The sequence below is a fragment of the Danio aesculapii genome, chromosome 22 (assembly GCF_903798145.1).
Source record: "Danio aesculapii chromosome 22, fDanAes4.1, whole genome shotgun sequence".
NCBI classification, from domain to species: domain Eukaryota; kingdom Metazoa; phylum Chordata; class Actinopteri; order Cypriniformes; family Danionidae; genus Danio; species Danio aesculapii.
The window spans coordinates 21,705,793-21,726,153 of NC_079456.1; the positions used below are offsets into that span (position 1 = coordinate 21,705,793).

General features: G+C 38.0%; 2 protein-coding genes across 2 annotated transcripts in view; both read left to right on the forward strand.

Annotated features, from left to right (window-relative positions):
- cpamd8 (C3 and PZP like alpha-2-macroglobulin domain containing 8) overlaps positions 1 to 14,146 on the forward strand; it is a 47,882-nt gene extending 33,736 nt beyond the window's left edge. Inside the window, exons 37-43 of the mRNA XM_056447590.1 lie at positions 1,861 to 1,935; positions 2,591 to 2,696; positions 3,380 to 3,490; positions 3,583 to 3,795; positions 8,444 to 8,518; positions 11,546 to 11,738; positions 13,094 to 14,146. Coding sequence (XP_056303565.1) covers positions 1,861 to 1,935; positions 2,591 to 2,696; positions 3,380 to 3,490; positions 3,583 to 3,795; positions 8,444 to 8,518; positions 11,546 to 11,738; position 13,094 — 774 coding nt within the window. The 3' untranslated portion in view covers positions 13,095 to 14,146. The remainder of the gene's footprint in view (positions 1 to 1,860; positions 1,936 to 2,590; positions 2,697 to 3,379; positions 3,491 to 3,582; positions 3,796 to 8,443; positions 8,519 to 11,545; positions 11,739 to 13,093) is intronic.
- A 6,191-nt stretch (positions 14,147 to 20,337) lies between these two features.
- Positions 20,338 to 20,361, forward strand: part of cimap1d (CIMAP1 family member D) — a 6,764-nt gene continuing 6,740 nt past the window's right edge. Inside the window, exon 1 of the mRNA XM_056448578.1 lies at positions 20,338 to 20,361. This exon is cut by the window's right edge and continues 25 nt beyond it. Coding sequence (XP_056304553.1) covers positions 20,338 to 20,361 — 24 coding nt within the window.

Below are 20,361 nucleotides of genomic sequence, written 5' to 3' on the forward strand. Positions count from 1 at the left end.
GACAATGTGTCTCTATATTAGGACACTGTGTCTTGCTCTTTCCCTCTTTCTCTCTGCATGTGTCCTACTGGCAGATGGACAGCGTTTACATCTGGAGGCTATTTCAAAGGAAGCAGGCGTGGAATTTATCAGTCTCTTACTCTCTCACGAACACACATATAAACATAAACATACACAAAATAATACTCATTCATATTGGCCTGTAATATCCATAGCAGCAGCCTGGAACAGGAATTCTTTTAGGGGGGGTCAAAAAGCCCCATTTTCTTCTCCAGCTGGGGGTATAGTATTTATAAATGGAGGTTGGTTTAGGTCACTTTCGTTGTCCCCAGTCAAATGATAGTCCCTCATTAGTCATGTTATAGGTCCCAGGTCTCATGTCCTCCATGCTTGTAAACCAATGCTACCTTGGGGACCATATAACGCGAACTGACTCCGAAACTCACTGTGGTGGAACGGGTCTCATTAGTGCCATTAGCCAGTAACAAGCTGGCTTTACACGGCCACCTCTGGCTGGCTCCATGTTTATTACACGACCCCGGCTGTTCACATTCCTTGTTTCGCTATGGGAAGTGAGATTGCCTACATCGTCATGTCTCATTGTTTTAATTTATAGTAAGGGGAAGGACATGCTTGGAAGAATGTTTGCTTCTCATATATTCCACAGTGAAAATCAATATTTTTTACAATGAATGGTGAAGTCAGCAGTGTTATTAACGCGTAAGGCTATAAATGTTGCAATTACGACAACAAACTTTGGTCCCTGAAGCAACAAGTTGCTTTTTTTAGATTTTTTTTCTTCTTCTGGCATCGCTAACAAGCAAGGCGTTTTCTGCTCTCTGCTGTGGATTTTGGACAAATCAAATCACTATTGGTCATTTATTCGCAGCTACAGTCATACTGTGTATGTTTGTATGTGCGTGTTTATGTTCAGATTTGTGCTTGTGGCGCCAGCTCACACTGGGCCTCTCATAAACCGTGTCCGAGTGCTCGCCACCTTTCTCTTTCTCACTCACACAGGCATAAGATAAACTATGTTACAATGCTAACTGGGCCCAAACTAAATATGATATTTTGAAATGCTTAATGGGAGGAAGGGTAAGCGATACTAAGGCTGTGTTTCACTCCACTTTGACATGGACTTGCAAACTTCCCTTCCCTTGTTCCCTCGGGGGAATCCCTAGCACTATTTTGAAGTGCGTTCCACTTGGATGGAAGATATACCACAACGATGGAAGGTATACCCTTGATCCCTCAATTTTGACAGAGGGAGCGAGTCGGCTTCATGTGTCCACTACAAAATCTACATGTCCCAGAATGCAATGCAATTGTGAGGTCATAACAGCATAGTTCTGAAGAGGTCACAGGTTTAGGTTATTCCATCCAAACCCACTCGGGTGTTCTGCCAGTATTGGACACTTGTGTGATGTAATCGATGAGGTACATTTGAGGGAACAAGACGGAGGGAAGTTAGAGAGTTAAGAGCATAAATGTGCAGTGGTAATGTGCATTGTGTTCTCTAGTTAACGTAACAGCTAGCACTCGCTCTTGTGTTAAATAGTCTGATCTGAAACTCAAACTAACCAGTCAGATGTTTGGTAGACTTGGTTTAAACCACTTTTACATAAATAAAAAGAGTATTTGAAGCTCTTTTTAACATACCTAGTTAAATAATAGCTTGTTTTATTTACAGAAGGCTTATTAATCGTCAAGTTAGCCAGAAAATGTATTACAAAGGTACTGTATTGTTCATGTAATAATGATTAACCTTTTGTTTTATTACATGTTAACTTTTGGAATAAAGTTGAAATTGTTTACAGTACTACATAATATCAAGCTTCTTAATAATTTTGTTCCCAGCTCTTGCTGGATAAGCGAGTGGGGCTGAAGAGGTATGAAGTAGATGGACGGAAGGTTCTCTTCTACTTTGATGAGGTGAGTTCATGTTGGATAACAACAGCTTGGTGTAGTGCTAGTGTCAAGTTTTACGCAATATGACAACTATATGTTAAAATGCTTGAAGTGTTTTTGTCAATGGAGCACATTAAGTGAAGTTTATTTATAAACTAATTTCGAGAGGATCACATGTTTATGATTAACCGCGGCTGGTCCCGCATTAGCTAATGCATGATTAACCAATCAGATGATTCCTAACTAGCGTCTTACCTAGAATCCCCTCTTCCACCCCTACTCCTCCCCTTTTCCTTGACTGGGTGGCACGGCGGCCCAGTGGTTACCACTGTTTCCTCACAGGAAATATGTCAATGGTTCAAGTCTTTATCTTGCCAGCTGGCATTTATGTGTGGAGTTTGCATGTTTTCCCAGCGCTTGCGTGGGTTTCCTCCGGGTTCTCCGGTTTCCTCACACAGTCCAAAGACATGGGTAAATTGACCAAATCAAATGGACACCACAGATGAGCTCCTAATCAGCAATATATATCTCTCCATAGCAATCCCTAATCTGCCATTTGCCATAAACAATGCTAATGCCAAACAATGCCAAACATGCTTTATAATCAGTCATCAGCTAAGTATGAACTCTTTAATGAATTGTCATTGTAAAGTCTACTGATGTCTTGTCTCATCCACAGATCCCCAGTCAGTGCATGACCTGTGTGGCCTTCAATGCTGTAAGAGAGTATATTGTGGGAAAGACGGCTCCAGTGCCAGTGAAAGTCTATGATTATTATGAACCAGGTGGGTTTAGACCCTACATCTCCATGCAAAAGACTATTCTAGATGGTAAAGCTTTTGAACTTTACATTATAGGCTAGCATTATCTTTTCAAATTCAGTGTTTGGCTACTCCTAACAAATACCTGACCCTTAGGTACAAGTTTCCAAGTGCACATTAAGACAGTACTACTTATGACAAGTTCTTTTGTTTTAAGAATCATGGACACAACACATTTTCTCTATTGTCCATGGTGGTTACACTCAATAACAAACAGATGGAATATCAGTTTGGTTTTTGAGCAAATGACTCTAATAAGTGATTCTTTTTGTATGTTTTTGGACCTTATTTGCCTTAATTTAGTTAGGAGAGTAGGAGGACACCCTTATAAAAAGTGTAATAATCATGTTTTATGGTATATTGATTTCTATTTGCCTAACCACAGTTTTGCTGCAAATACCATGATTGAACTATGGTTAAGGATGTAAGGAAAACCATAGTTCATTTGTGGTTACCATAGTTTAACTACCAAAAAACGGTAGTTATCGGTTGTTTTTTTGTAGTAAAGTCATGGTTAATTTCCATAAGGGCAAACAGGAAATTACACTAGAGAAGGACTGTGAGCTGGCACTTGATATTGTGTCAACCAAAGTCCAACTGAAATATTAAGTTTTCACTTTTACAAACATCCAATATTTTTGTGACAGCATTTGAAGCCACTCGTTTCTATAATGTGAGTGAAAGCAGTCCTCTAGCTCGAGAACTTTGCGATGGCACCACATGCAATGAGGTGGAAAGTTCCAGCAATCATTGGACAGGTCAGTACATCTCTGTTTTCCAGTTTATCTGCTTAATATTAATAGTGTATCTGCTTGAATATCACATACTTTCATTGCTCTGTCACTCTCAGGCTTTGTGCAAGGCAGCCAGTGCAACAACATTTTTGACTGTCCAGAGGAAGAACACTATGAGCGATGTACCTGTTATCGCGACTGCGGCTATGATGGCGAGCCTGTGTGTGGTTCCGATGGCCAAATCTACCAGAACCAGTGTCAGATGGAAGTGTCTGCTTGCAGAAACAGCACACGGATTGAACAGATGCCTTTCAGCCACTGCCCACAGAGTAAGTTGCCAGAAAATATTTATTGCCTAGAAGCTAGACCCGAAGTTTTCAATGTTCCAGAGTTCCAAGAGTCATGAAGCCTTCAAGACTTGAAACGAGTATCTCAGAAATAAGAGACATCCAAAATGGGCATTGTTGGTGGGGCTCAAAGAAACCTCTGGCCTAGACCAGGTCGTTTCGCCAACCCTGCTTTTTGAGAGTGGCATTGCTAGGAGTTCTGGGCTCTACGCACAGGGTTTCACTCTGGGCCACACTCGTGAAGATCAAGTTTCTGAAGTCCCCCTCACTTTCCTTAGGCTTATTCAGCTTAGCTTTATCAGGGAATAAATTCTTCTTGCCATAATCTAGCTCTGAGAGTACAACCCTCAGTGCTGGAAAACAAGCACTCACACACTGCGGACAATTTAGTTTATCCAATTCCCCTATAACACGTCTTTGGACTGTGGGGGAAACCAGAGCATACACACACATGAGGGAGAACATGCAAACTCCACTCAGAAAGGCCTCCTTGTCCAGTGGAGACTCGAACCAGCAGCCTTTTGCTGTGAGGCAACCATGCTAACCACTTAGCCACCGTACCACACAAGCCCCCCTCAATAAAGTTTAAATTCCAGGGATCCCCCTCAATGAAGATTGTATTCTTGCCATCTCTCTCAGCAAAGTTTGTGTTCGGTTTCACATTTAGGATTCTTCTGACGATTCAGGCAAACCCAAAACTTCCCAGTGGGTCCCACCAAGCCTCTGGGCCATATGTATTCTGACCTCCTTTTACACTATTTGTGATGCCTCAGGCTAATATCCTGCAGATTTCACCCTCTATTTAGATCAAACAAACCTCAACCAGCTAATTAAGGTTTAACTTGTAAATAACCGGCAGGTGTATAGCATCTGAAGTCTGTAGAATTGTAGCTCTCCTGAAGCAGGATTGGAGATCCCTGACCTAGATGTTTCTCCGTAAACAGAAATCCCCACTTTTTCTAACAACTTAAAAGACCTAAGCTTTGCAAACCTGTTTCATTACAAAACTCGTTTTTACTAAGATTTATGCCATGTGAACTTGAACCAGGTGCTACCCAGACACTCTTGGATGAAATCATCCTCGTTGTAAATTAGAGACATGTATTTTTGCTTCGTTTTAAGAGGCTCAAGAGCAGGACTTTCAGGTAATCACAGGCATGGACATGTGAGGAAAACTACTGAAGTTTCGCCCCAAACAACCTCTGACCTGTAGGCAGAATTTACAAGAAATTTCATAAGACTAATTCTAAGAAGTCTATCAGAATGTTACTAAGTACAATATTTGAAAATTGCACATTTTTTGTAAAGACGAAAATTAAAGGTTTCATTTAATGTGCATGGGTTCTTGCTGAAGAGTCAATGTCAATGACCTCACAGGTGTCTTTTTACACTAAATTGCCATTATAATTGCATAGAGTTCCATTTTTCAATGTGTTTTGTGTTTTAAATAGCTATTTTTAAAGACCCTGTCACACGATGCTGTGGTCTGTTGCATTCATTTGCACTTAACATTTGAAACAACCCAAATAATTGATTAAACAGCTTACCTTTGGTGATTTAAGAAAGGTTTAATGTTATCTTGACTGTAAAAGGTTTCAGATTTTTTTTTATGAATTGTTTTTAAAAAGGTTTATTAAAAATGTTTTGGCTTTAGATTAGTCTTAGGTCTTTTTGATCATTTTCTGTCAATCCATATTTAAAAATAATCAATAAAGGATTTCCTTACCACATTTAGGCTAACATGATCATCAAACATTCAACACTGTTCAATACTAATGTTGCTGAATTAAATGCAGAACACACAAAGTGTATGGCTTCGGAAGTGTGATAGTCAATAGTTATTTGACTATCATTCTGAATTCAATCAAAGTTTTTTTTTTAAGATTTTTCTCAGCTTATAGATATCAAAATGTTGCTTTTTCATAAACCTTGCCCATATTGTCCACAAGGGTTAAAAAAAAAACGTATTGTTGCTCTGTTATTCTTAAATTACAAAAAAAATAAAAGAGCAGGTTGGAAGTTTCATTCCCTGATTTGAACTACTGAGTCGTTTTGGTGTCTAGTCGAGATTTGCATCTTGCCACTTGACATCCTGTTCCTTTTTTTCATATCGCAGCTGAGATTAAAGCCTCATCCACTGGAGCATCAAAGAAAATCAAAGTGTTTTCAGTACTTTGCAATTATCCGTGTTCAGACAGGCCTGATTTGAGGAATCAAACCCCTGTTTTCGCTACCGCGAAAGACTGAGTGGTGTGTACCTGCTTTGGGAGGAACAGCTGTTCAGGTGTCGCAGTTGCAGATAATATAAACACATACATACGCTCATGCACCAGTGTATATGGTGTATTACAGGGCTCCCCAAATGACAGAGCGCTTTTGTCTATGGCCCTTTGACAGAGAAAAGCAAGGGGTGGGCAGAGGGTTAGAAAAATCCTGTCACATTCCTTTCCGACGTGCAGACTAACAACAAAGGGGCTTTCTTGTTTTACAGAGGACTGCCATCAAGAGGGGAACACAAAAAGTTACATGGGAATTCTGTGCTGATGTAGTTGAGAATTGAGATAATTGGGCATATTTGTATTATTTGTTGCCTCAAAAGATTGATTTGAGTATTATTAGGGCCCCTTAGTGTGATTTAAATTTGCGATTCAATTCAAATTGTCTGTTTCAAATAACCAATAAAAAAATTATCAGCAATTTTCTGTTGTGTATCCCATGTTGCTATCCCACCAACCTGATTTCACCAAGTAGGATATGTTTCTGGATTAACATCTATGTCAGAATTAAGGAATACGTTTACTATTTGTTTAGTTTAGGCTTATGGCTAGCTTCATGCACTTCTACATGATTGTTATCCAACTATTATTCTCCTCTGATTTTGGGAAGTAATTTACAGTTTTGGTTGAGTTTAGGGGTAGGGATTAAGTATGGATTACATTTTTGAACAAAAATGATATTCCAGGATCAACATAGATGTTAAACCAGGATCGCATCGTACTTAGCAAAATCATGACGTGCTTTCCATCCAAAGATACGAATCAAACTTCTGCTCAAAACTGTAATATCGCAAAAAACCTGTGAATAACCCGGTGAATAAAGCACCGATTCCACCCAATGAGTCAAAGAAAACAAAATTGGCCCTTCCTGATAAACTTGCGGCAATTATCAAAAAGAAAAATGGAAATTTGCTGCAGTAGGAAAATAAATTACCTGCTCCTCTAAAGATGTAGACAAAATGCAATGAGTACGCGGTGGAGGCACGAGACCACTTTAATGGGAGCACAGCCACTGAAGACAGTTCTTGGAGTTAATAATATCAAACCACTTTGGTAAAGGTAATGACCAAAACAACTTGTAAGATATTTTATAATGTGGTTTGTCCATTAATACCTTCCCAACAAAACCACATTACTTTGTTTGATGCGCATACTGGAATATTTACTTTTTGAGAATATATAGTTTTGCATGTGCATTTTTTAAATTTTCGTGCATCTTAGCATTTCCATTAAGCATTTTTTATGCTACATTAAAAAAACATACAGAAAACATACAGGTAGCTACCCAGCAGTCACAGGACGTCAACATAACGTCAGATTGACGTTGTACCCTAACGTCATGGGATGTAGCATTTTGTTTGGAAATGAAAATCGGGTTGACATCAGAACCCAACGTCAGGTCGATGTCAATGTCAGACAGACGTTGCATTTTGGTTACTTTCCAACACAACCTTAAAACAACAAAATATTATCGTCTAATGATGTTACAGCTTCACGTTGTGTGGAGGTTACCAATATGACGGTTATCAGTCATTGGATTTTGGTTGCCATACTCGATGAATAAATGCCAGTATTTGACATCAATATTTGACGTTATATTTGATGTTGGTTAAGGATGTTGGCTCAATGTTGGATTTTGGTCACTTTCCAACACAACCTAAAATCTACCAAATATCAACGTTGTTTCACGTCTGTCATGATTACCAGCAATCTCTAACCACCAGAGGTCGCTGGTAAGCACTCACCTTCACAATAACCTATAGACTACAAATCCGCCATTCATGGACTACATTTTCACACATGCACTCCGTTCACAAACACACATGCTTCCTCATTTTGACTGATTACACATGCACTATTTAAACAGCACACACACTCACTTCCTTTGCCGAGTCTTGTTATCTGTAAAGTGACAATTCAACGTGTTTCCTTAGTCTTGTTTTCCTATGTTTTGACCCTAGTCTTGTTTATCTAGTTCTCCCTGTCTGCTGCCTGCCTTCTGACCTTTCACCTGTATTTGACTATGATTCTGGACTGCCTTTATACATCTGTTTGCACCTGTCTTGACCATCATTCCCTGACTTCGAATAAACCTGCACGTGGCTCCTAAACCTCAGTTGTCTCTGTCACTCCCCGTGTTACAACGTCTTTACTGGACCATAAAAAATAACATTGTCCTTAGGTGCTAAATATAACCTATTATTAATGTCTTGTGATGTTGTGTCTGCTGGGTAATGTACTAGACTCAGAAACCAGATATGAAACACTAAGCAATTTATGTATCAGTTTTTTCCCTCAAGTATTACGTTGAACATTTTTTCTGACCTGTTCATGTGTGTATTGTCATCCTACAGCGGGGGTAGCTGTAGAAGAACGCGAGCGTGCTACAGGAGAAGAACCAGAGCAGGAACCTATACTCATTCCTGCAGGTATCATCCTTTCTTTTCATTTTCTTTAAACACATCTGCATCAGTGCCCTGCAGGCGTGAGCGTGTGCCACACACAGGCAGGTGTTGAAGAGTTCAGCGATCAGAAGCTACTTGCAAAGAAGCATATGCATGCACAGGCCTGCATATTAGCCCAGACTACATTAATGCTCTGATAATTAGCATCCCAGCCTCTTGTCTCGCAGAAAAAGTTAGATTAATTTGGATCTTAAATCTTTAAATCTAAAATCTCACCTATGTCCTCTGGCTGAGGGTTATTACTGTAGTATCTTTTGCTAGATATAGATGCAGCAAATTTTGTCATTAGCACAATATGCACTAATTGTTTCGTGTGTATGTGTGTACACTCTTAAATGGTGTATACTTTGAAAGGCCGTGTTCGGCTGTGCTTGTAAAAATAAAAACGACTGAAGTATACCTTGGGCTTTAAGCTCATTACAATGAAGGTAATTTGATCAGGAAAAACATTACAACCCATTAAGGAGCAAAATTAGCACTTAAGGCAAGAGCTCGAAATATCACATGTGCATTCAGCTAGGTGTGTGTGTCCATTATAGGTATGTGCGTATGTGTCCTCTGGAAAACTCCCAGACTGATTAGAGAAGACTCTGTGTTTTGCTGAGCTGTTAAGACTTGCCCTGTGTTGTGTTTGGGCTGAGAAAATGTGCCTATAGGGCTGTGGTTGTTGGGGTCCCTCAAGGTTATGGTTTTGGCCTGCTTTTATTTTCTTTTTTCCTGTGCCTAGGTGCCACCTGTTTAAATGTTTGTGGGAATTTACAGTTCTTTTTTATGCTTGAGGTAATTATGAAGTTTGTTTGCAGCTCTTAATGGCTGAGGTGACTTTCTTGGATTTGCCATTTGCAAATCTGTTTTGGGAAACTCGACTTTTTAAGCCACATTACCTGCATAGCGGAAATTTTACATTTCCAAGGTACAGGTTTAGCTTTGCTCCTTGATCAACAACATTTTTCAAAGCAGAATGTTCCATCCTGACTAATATTTCAAAATAAAAGCACACATAAATGTCAAATAATTTACAATTATTCTACTTATGGCTGCACGGTGGGTCAGTGGTTAACACTGTAGCCTCACAGCAAGAAGATTGCTGGTTTGAGTCGTGATTGGGCCAGTTGGCATTTCTGTGTGGAGTTTGCATGTTCTCACTGTGTTCGCGTGGGTTCTCTCCGGGTTCTCTGGTTTCCCCCACAGTCCAAAGACATGCGTGCTAGGTGAATTGAATAAACTAAATCCCTGGCCTTAGTGTACGAGTGTGAGAGTATATACTGGGTGTTTCCCAGTAATGGGTTGTGGTTGGAAGGGGATCCACTGTGTAAAACATATGCTAGTATAGTTGGCGGTTTATAACAGGCGAACCCTGATAAATAACAGACTAAGCCAAAGGAAAATGAATTAATAAATGAATGTTCTACTTATCTATTACTAGGCCCACACGGAATCTGCGCGCACAGATTTTTTGCAGATTTCCACAGATTTTTAGCCCATCATTAACTCTGTTTATTTACTTGAGTAAATGTGTGTAAATCTATATTTATTCAGTTTTTAAATTAGTTACAGTAATATTTTTGACTAATGTGAAAATGTTCATCTGATTTATGTACAATGCAGTTTGTACAGTAATATTTTCTGTCTTTTAGTGGAGATATTATATGAAAGACTTGCTTTGTTTAGCAAATAAAGTGAATCTAATTGGATTTGCATTTTAAACATTAAATAAAACTTAAAAAGCTATTATTTTTTTACATATTAAGGTTTTAGTTATGAGACTCCCAAAATAATTCTGCAGGAATCTGCAGATTTTTAGCAAAATTCTCCGCAGTAATAGCAAAAAATGTCCGCAGATTCCGTCTGGCCCTATCTATTACCTTTATTTTATGTATGATGTATCCATGTTGCAGGATAACATGGGAAATATGTAGCCCCGTCAATTCCAGGTATAAACTCAGACTGGGAATAAGGCATTTATTATCCTTGATGATTAAGTGCTGCTGAGCAGCTGTGTTGACAAAAGCCCATAAGCTGGGATTTGTCTTTTTTCTATCTCATTTATGGACATTTCTACATTAAAGCCCTGCAAACATTCTCTGTGGAAATATAAATTAGTTAAGACATCCAAGCTGTGAATTCCTAACATTTGAGATACGTTTAAACACTTGACAGTAATGGAGTCAGCTATCGTTTCTGGATTATATAAGCAAGGAACTCCCCCTACAGGCCATTTTGCACACACATGTATAAGTAGTTACATTTGTTAACTGTAGTATTTTAAAATAATTTAATACTAGGGCTGCACGATTTTAGAATATCTAACACTGCAATTTTTTATTCTGCAATATATAATCCGATATGAATACAATTTCACTAGATGAGTTGAATAACTATTTGCAAGAACTGGAATTCAAGAATTGATTGGGATGATTCTGTAGGGGAGTACATATGTATAAAATACATGAAACAAATCTACAAGTGTAGATAAATTCAATACAGAAAAAGAAACCAATCAAATAAACAGCGTTTGAATCTTTTCCGATAAGTCAAACTGTATTTAGGTATACAGAAATTGAATAATGTAAAATAATACTGCATAGTCTATATTGTATAAACAATTCAGTCGTTATTCATTTGTCAAAGTTACAAACGGTACAATTTCTTAGGCCTGAATGCTTTTAAACGCCTCACGTGGTCACAGGTCTCCAAAAACACTTGCAAAATGATAAAATATTTAATACAATGAGAAAATTATTTAATACAATAGCAAAAACGTACAAAAAAGTGGACCAAAAACATACACTTGCAGGACACTGTTGCCATATTTCTTTAAGTAATTCAATATATTAGCATAAACATACAAATAAGTGGGCCTAAAACATACACTTGTGGGCCACCATAGCTTTTCTTTAGTTCTGATTTATATCAACATCTATGAAGCAAATCATGCATATGTCTACATCAAAATTGACCTCCAACATGATTGACCCCGTTTTTTCGCAGGAGGAGAGGAGCCAGGCTCTATGGCTGAGGTTTCTTACTATTCGTATGAGTACGACCCTGACACAGACAGCTTTTCACCAGATAGCGAGGTGAAATTAGTGCCTATAGGAGAAGAACAGGACATATCAGACACCGCACAGCCTTTGAGCGGACATATGGTCACAGTGGACACAAAGGACTCGCCTGAGCGATGGTGAGATTTACTCATTTACTGCAGTCGCTTAAATTGCATAAAATTATTGTCTCTCCAAATTTAAATAAATACACTCACTGGCCACTTTATTAGGTACACCTGTCCAACTGCTCGTTAACGCAAATTTCTATTCAGTCAATCACATGACAGCAACTCAATACATTTAAGCATGTAGACATTGTCAATACGATCTGCTGCAGTTCAAATTGAGCATCAGAATGGGAAAGAAAGGTGATTTAGGTGACTTTGAACGAGGCATGGTTGTTGAACGAGGCTGGAACGAGGCTGGTCTGAGTATTTTAGAAACTACTGATCTACTGGGATTTTTACACACAACCGTCTCAAGGTCTTACAGAGAATGATCAGAAAAAGTGGAAATATCCAGTGAGCGGCAGTTACATTGGCACAAATGCCTTGTTGATGCCAGTGGTCAGAGGAGAATGGCCAGACTGGTTTCAGCTGATAGAAAGGCAACAGTAACTCAAATAACCACTCGTTACAACTGAGGTATGCAGAAGAGCATCTCTGAATGCACAACACGTCCAACCTTGAGGCAGATGGGCTACTGGAGCAGAAATCCACACTCCTGTCCACTCCTGTCATCTAAGAACAGGAAACTGAGGCTAAAATTTGCACAGGCTCTTCAAAACTGGACAACAGAAGTTTGGAAAAACATTGCCACGTCTGATGAGTCTTGTTTTCTGCTGCGACATTCGGATGGTAGGGTCAGAATTTGGCATTTACAACATGAAAGAATGGATTCATCCTGCCTTGTATCAATGATTAAGGCTGGGGGTGGTGGTGTAATAATGTGGGGGATATTTTCCTGGCACACTTTGGCACCATTAGTACCATTTGAGCGTCAATGCTACAGCCTACCTGAGTATTGTTGCTGACCATGTCCATCCCTTTATGACCACAGTGTACGCATCTTCTGATGGCTACTTTCAGCAGGATAACGCACCCTGTCATAAAGCGCAAATCATCAGACTGGTTTCCTGAACATGAGAATGAGTTCACTGTCTTTAAATGGCCTCCACAGTCACTAGATCTCAATCCAATAGAGCACCTTTGGGATGTGGTGGAACGAGATATTCGCATCATGCAGCCGACAAATCAAAACGCAACAGCGTGATGCTGTCATATCAATGTGGACTAAAATCCCTAAGGAATATTACCAGTACCTTGTTGAATTTATGCCACAAAGGATTTAGGCAGTTCTCAAGACAAAAACGGGTCCAACCCGGTACTAGTAAGGTGCACCTAATAAAGTGGCCGGCGAGTGTATGTTTGTTAATTAAATGTTTAATGAGCATCAATCTTTCTGTCTGTTCACCCCTCCCCATATTCAACAGAAACTCCTGGATGCCAGCAGCAAATGCGAGAGCTCAACATTGTACATTCTCTGTGAATATGTTTGTGTGAAAGAAGCACTGGAAGAGACAGGTGAACCCAATCTGTTGGAACGAAATGACAGCTCTTTTAGTGTGTGTGTGTGTGTGTGTGTATTTCTGTGTGTGTGTGTTCAAAAAGAGAGGCAATATCAGTACTCCTCTCATTTTAAATTCATTTCCATAGCTCTTTATGTTTAGTGATATGACGTCTCCCTGTATTTCTCTAGTTTTAACAGTCCAGTATTTATATCTGTAAGTATGATTTACCTAAAAATCCAATATTTTTTTTTTGTTTTCTATCTGTGGTATTTATTTGTGGCTAGTGCCTTTGTCTGATTGGTTCGTTCTCATTTAATTTCCTCTCATTTCCATTACACACAATCTAAATGTGCTATAATTTGAAATGCACTTCCAGAGCAAATTGTGCTTTAAGGTGTGTAGCTATTTTTTATTTCTTATTAATGTCTGATTTATTCACCGGAGAGGAGACTGTAACTGATATATAAGCTTCCTTTCCAGTCAGCCTGTGCTATTCTTGACTCTGCCAATGCTCTGCTACACAAACTGGAATATAATTTGTACAGAATATAAGCTATTTTGACGAAAATACCATGCTAAATTGACCCTTTACGAGGCACTCATTGAAATACTATAAAATACCAAAACCATGGGGAGTTTTTGAGAGTCAGAAGACTTATAATACATTTTACGTAGTGATCAAGGTCAATGAAGTTACCATACTGTATATGATTTTTTCACTTAATGAAAAGGTACAATTAACAGCACCTACAAATCTGCATCATGATCATTAAATTAATAATACATTTTGGTTCATTTCACTCTGTATCCAGGTATAAATGAGTGATTATTACATGATTTACCGTATTGAAAGTCTCTTAAAATCAATGACGAAATGCACATTCTGCAAAGTGGCCTATGTAAATTTGAAAAAATGAATGTCAAAAGCGAAACATTTCGAAAACGATGAACAGAAATAAATTTTTATGCAATCTTTTTTGTGTCAAATGTTCGTTTTGCAATGCTTGAATTTCAATATGCATACAATATGACATTGTTTCCATTTACCGATGTTATCTAAAACAGGGGTTCTTTTCAGCCCGCGACCCTTCAAACAACAATGCCTGTGACTGACGACTCCAAATATCCTCTTAGATGGTAATACATGTGCAAATGTTGCTCATACAACATTAGGCCTATATAGACACAAGCAGATAAACCAGAGATGGCAAAAGTACACACATCCTTTACTCAAGTAGAAGTACAGATACTCATGTTTAAAATGACTCTGGTAAAAGTTGAAGTACTGACTACACTTTTGTACTCAGGTAAAAGTAAAGAAGTAACAAATTTAGCCTGGCCTGAAACATGTACTTAAGTAAAAAGTATTCATCACTAGTACCTGTTTTAGTTTCACATTGGTAACTACCGCACATCATGTATACATCTGTACAAAATAACTTACATTTCTCATTTTTTTCAGCAGCAAATTAGCCAAGTAACATTGTTCTACAATATTGTCCAACAACACTGCTCAAAAAGTTGCCCTGTGTGTATCATCACCTGGACACAAAACTTTATACTGTATGGCTGTTAAAAACAACAGCTTCCATACTGGTTCATATACTCTAAAACATAATTCTGTAGGCTGCCTATATTTTCATAATTAATTAATATCTTAAATTTAACACTTGATTTTCTCTAAAACATATTTCAGTTTTTTTTTCTTTCGATAAAATAAACAAAATGTAATATATTTGACTACACATCATTTTTGCATTATAGTAAAGCTGCTTCATTGTCTGAAACAGCAACACTCTTGCAGTTCATATGATTTCACTGTTTGTTTGTTGTTTTGTTTTGTTTGTTTGTTCTTAGAGTATTGTAGATATTTTATTCAATGGATAAAGTCATTAATGCTAATGCATTTTTGCATGATCTTTTTTCATGTGATAAATTCCTGATCCTTTGCATTATTTTATTCATAAATCATAAATTTGTTCTAAAATATTTATCTAAAAATCTCACAAATTTAAACAAGCCTACTTACGGCGCGTGATCAGAGATTGAGAACGCCAGAGATTGATGAGAAATATATTAATTGAATCAAAGTGTGGTTTATTCATAAACTAATTTCGGGAGGATCACGTGCTTATAATCAACACGGCTGGCTCCTCATTAGCTCCGTAATCTGACCAATTAGATGATTACGGATGCACTATAAATAACCAGAGTTTTTCACTCCAGTTACCTTCGTCTTGAAGCTCCCCCCTTCCACCCCTACTTCCTCCCTCTTTTTCCGATGTGCGACATGGTAGCCCAGCGGCTAGCGCTGTGGCCTCACAGCAAGAACACCACTAGTCCAACTTCCTATAGGACTGGTTGGTGTTTCTGTGCGGAGTTTACATGTTCTCCCCGTGTCCGCGTGGGTTTCCCCCGGGTCCCCCGGTTTCCTCTCACCGTCCAAAAACATAAAACATAGTCAATTGACTAAACAAATTATCAATGAAACAACCCTAGTTTACACTTCTCACGCAGCGACAAGCAGGGGAGCTCTCTCTCCCGGGACAGCATGCCAAATACGCTTTATTGATTATCAGCTAAGTGTGAACTCTTGAAAAGGCATTCAAATTGTGCAATGACAAGAATTAATATAGATTGTGCCACACATGAAAACGAAAGTAACGAGCCTGATTTAAAAATCTAAGGAGTAGAAAGTACAAATATTTTGTTGAAAAGTGTAAGGAGTAAAAGTAAAAAGTTGTCAGAAAAATAAGTAGTGGAGTAAAGTACTGATACAAAAAAAATCTACATAAGTACAGTAACCAAGTATTTGTACTTCGTTACTTCCCATCTTTGTTGACAACACAAAAAAGTGCAACAGTCTAACAATCATATCATGTTAATAGTCATGTATTAATTTGTTTAATTTAATATTAACCTCAGCTAAAGAGACTGGTGGACACAATGTTTTCAAGTCTATTCTTGGTTTAATTTTGGAGACCGCTAATCAGAGATCATCCTCAATATTCAGTTGTGGCCTGTATTTATTTTTAATGTATTTGATTGCCATAAAGGTGTCAGAAAGTTTAACCTGGTGCTATAAAATCAATCTGCTGCAGCTGACGCTATTGCTGTGTTGTTAATCAAACATAAACACACAGATCCTATTAAACAAATAATACAATTTTAAGGCTGATGGCTTTTCATTTGCATGGTGCTGTTTTTTTACTATTAAAAATGACAATTTTTTCTTCCGTGGGTTATGGTTAAAATATTGTAATTCTAATAGTTTAATAAAATTAATTTGACTTTTTTATATCACTAAGCGACCCCCTGTCATTGTCCTGCAACCCCCCAGTTTGGCAACCACTGATCTAAAACACATTTTTTGTCCATCTCACGATGAGTCATTCCAAAAATCCTGATGATGGAATTTGGTAGGTTTATGAAAATTGCAGCCATATCTTTATATAAAAGGAGATTTAATGGCAAGGAAAGCAACTTATAGGTTGTAGCATCCATTAATTAAGTGTTAGAATGTGATTTCAAAGAGGAACTCTGACTTCATGTCCAGAAAAACAGATCAATCTTTTTTTGTGTTGCGCAATGCATTAGGGGCTCTTGCAGTCACTGCTGCAACATGCACAAAATGTCTACAAATAAAATTTCTACAAATAAATGCAAAGTTGTATCTTTATGACTAGCTCATATAAAGATAAAAGGTGCGTTCGACATGAAGCATGGCTGCAGCCGGCAATCAACAAAATTAGCTGAGCGCAGGTGGGGGCGAAGTTAAAAACGGAGCCATCAAGCTGGACACTTTGGGGCTCAAAGTTGCTGCAGTCATGATGACCAATCACATGGCATCATCATTTATTTACTCTTTTATTTATTGCAATAGCAACAAACGATTTACAGTACAAGTAAAATAGAATACAGTCTCTACAAACTATAGTTCATTTTTAAACAATAAGGGAATTATGAATCAAATTTATGTAGCCTATATAACAAACGCATGAGAAGGTGAAAATGAGAGGGCACATAAAAAGGAAATGAATATCCACGAATAGGATTATTTTGGATAATGAAAGCATTTTTAAAAAAGCACTTTAATCCAAAAAGATTGAACAAAATCAGCTAAATAAATGAGCTACACTTTAAGTAGAAATTTCCCAGAAAGAGCAAGATACATCAATGTCACTGAAAATTTCTGCATAAACGGCTTGATAGGAAATAAAATATTTTTATATTTATTAAAATATTTTTTTACTTAATTTGATAAGAAATCTTTATAGGGGTGTCAGCATCAATGATGATAATTATTTTATTAGAAGTCTGTAAGACTTATTTTAGTTAATATTTAGGTTATTTACTAAAATATATCAATTAAAATGTAAAGTTTATGGAGCTAAATACTGTAGTCTGTATAAAAAAGGCTGAATACACCTATGCAAACAATCTAGTCATTAAGAAAAAATATTTAACAAAAGATGATACTGCAGTAAAATATTTGTAGTCTATTAATGATGTGTACAAGATAGAGATGGTATAAAAGTTAATTGTTTTAAAATTTTGGATGAAAGTTGTCCAATAATAAACCCAAAACACGTGGATGTTGTCATACGGTGAACTCGACCAATCGTGTAATATCGGTGTCGTCATTGCAGCTCCTGCAGTCCCTCTTCAGCACCGGCTGAATCAGTCGTCGGATCTTGGAGCAATGTCGCGGTACTTTGATGCCACATGTGACAGTCACATGGCGTCGGCGCATCATCATTCATTCATACATTCATTTTCTTTTCAGCTTAGTCTCTTTATTAATCAGGGGTCGCCACAGTGGAATGAACCGCCAACTTATCCAGCACATGTTTTACGCAGCGGATGCCCTTCCAGCTGCAACCCATTCCTGGGAAACATCCAGACACACTCATACACTACGGACAATTTAGCCTACCCAATTCACCTGTACCACATGTCTTTGGACTGTGGGGGAAACCGGAGCACCCGGAGGAAACCCACGCGAACGCAGAAGAACATGCAAACTCCACACAGAAACGCCAAATGACCCAGCCGTGGCTCAAACCAGCGACCTTCTTCGGCGCATCATCAATCCGGACAAAAAAGAGGCATGCACCGCTTTAAGACAGATTTTGATCGGTCTGCGCATCGCTGCATGAAGTCGAACGCACCTAAAGAATGATCATGTGACTTTATGTAGGTCAGATGACCAGTAAATACAATAAAAATAAATAAATAAACAAAATTAAATACTTCGTAAATTTAAAATAATAATCGTAAAAGTGTAAAAATGTTATGGAAGTTTATGCAAAATCGATGTTTCAATTACTACATTTTTGAAATTGACGCTTTACATGTTTGTTTGATTGTATTTTCAATTTGTAATTTCATAGAGAAATGGAAACGTAGCTAGTGTGGCGTCTATTATGCTTGCCGTCTCTAGTGTTAATTAGTAGTCACATGCTGCATCCTAATTCACATACTTGTACTACGCCCTAATAGTATGTACTTTTTTGCTAAGGATAAGTATATAGATTTGATTGTGTAACAAGAGTACGCAAGCTTTGGGACGTACTACTTCCTCGTTAACAGATCTTTATGTTGCTTTGTTACATCACCTGTCAATCATCTTGACACATCATCCACATTATTTTCATCTTTAATTTCCTATCTTATTGGAGAAGCAGCAGCAGGATAATCTGACGTTCACGAGTCTTTCATGCAGGGAAATCCCCTAAGCTCTTTTAATTATGAATCCAGAAGTTAATGTCCAAACATATCTTGATATAAGTTTACATTGTTGTTGCAGATTAAATATAACACGGAAATCGCGGTTTAAATATGTTCCAGTTGGCTAGATATTGATTAACATTCATTTAAACAACTTTACCGAAGCCTATCTACGCCATGTTTGTAGTTTGTATACACGAGTTTGTATTTCTAATCGAATTCAATATGCAATGTATTGTGGGCAATATTAGCGGTTAGAGTATGGATGCTTTTACACTTCAAATTTGTACTGAAAATAGTAAACTATCCGGGAACCTTTGGCATACTCTTTTAACATACTGTGGTTTGGGACATACTAATTCTATTTTCGAATACTATTCAGGATGGATACTATGCGAATTGGGATGCAGCAGAAGTTTCTATATCAACTAAAAAACTGTTAAGTCCAGTGTTGCCACCCTGTGGACAAACTAATTATTGGGAAAAAAATCAAGAGGCTGTATACGGGTTAAAGTATCAGACAATCTGTTGACCCCGGTTGACTTCAAAGCTCTTTAAAACAAACCTGAAGTTCCTAGCAACACATTGACCCCATGTGTTGCATGTTGGCATTTACCTCTGGTTACCATAGCATCAGGCTTCACAGTTAATGTTTAATGTTTTTTTTTTTCTGGTTGATGCATTGGGTGGCTATATCTAGCATACCTACAACTCGCAATTTATGCACTCAGAATTTTGATACAATGCATTTCAATTGGATAGAAAGAAATATGGTACGCACTCTTCTAGATGTTCATGTCTTCTAAAATATTAAGGGTCCACTTTATGCAGCTTTGCAGGAGGGCCCCCGGGTGCTGGTCTCCCTGGTGACCCATGCTTGATGGTCCATCTCTGGCCTGTAAAGGCATGAAAGGGAATTGAGGGGAGGGATTAGCCTACCTGATGGAGATAATGTTACACGATAATGAATTCAAGTGATGACATCTTTGTGCTTCTGTCTCTCATATGCGTGTGTATATTTAATGGATTTAGTGGCCCCTGACTGAGTCCACCAGCTTCAATGAAGATTACACCAAACTATTTGGTTTTCTACTTGGACGGCTTTGATTCTGACATCGTCAGATGGAAGACCACAGTGAACTTGACTGAACTTGTCCAGTCCAAGAGGTCAGGACTGTTCTTCAATGGACATCAGATTTAGTGAAGCCAGAAGGACGAAAATGACACCTGTTTTTTGTGGTTTTTCAATTGCTTGAAAAAGCTAATGCTAAAGTGAATGCTAAATCCTTAATAATAGCTAGTCTTTGAACTTGGTTTACTCAAATTTTCTGAAAGTTGCCATACTTTCTTGATAAGCAGGTTGAGGACCAATAATGCAGCAAACGTAGTTAGAACAGACTTGTAGGCTACCTTCGGTCTCAAATGTGGTCATGACTATGAGTGAAACAGAAAAGAAACGT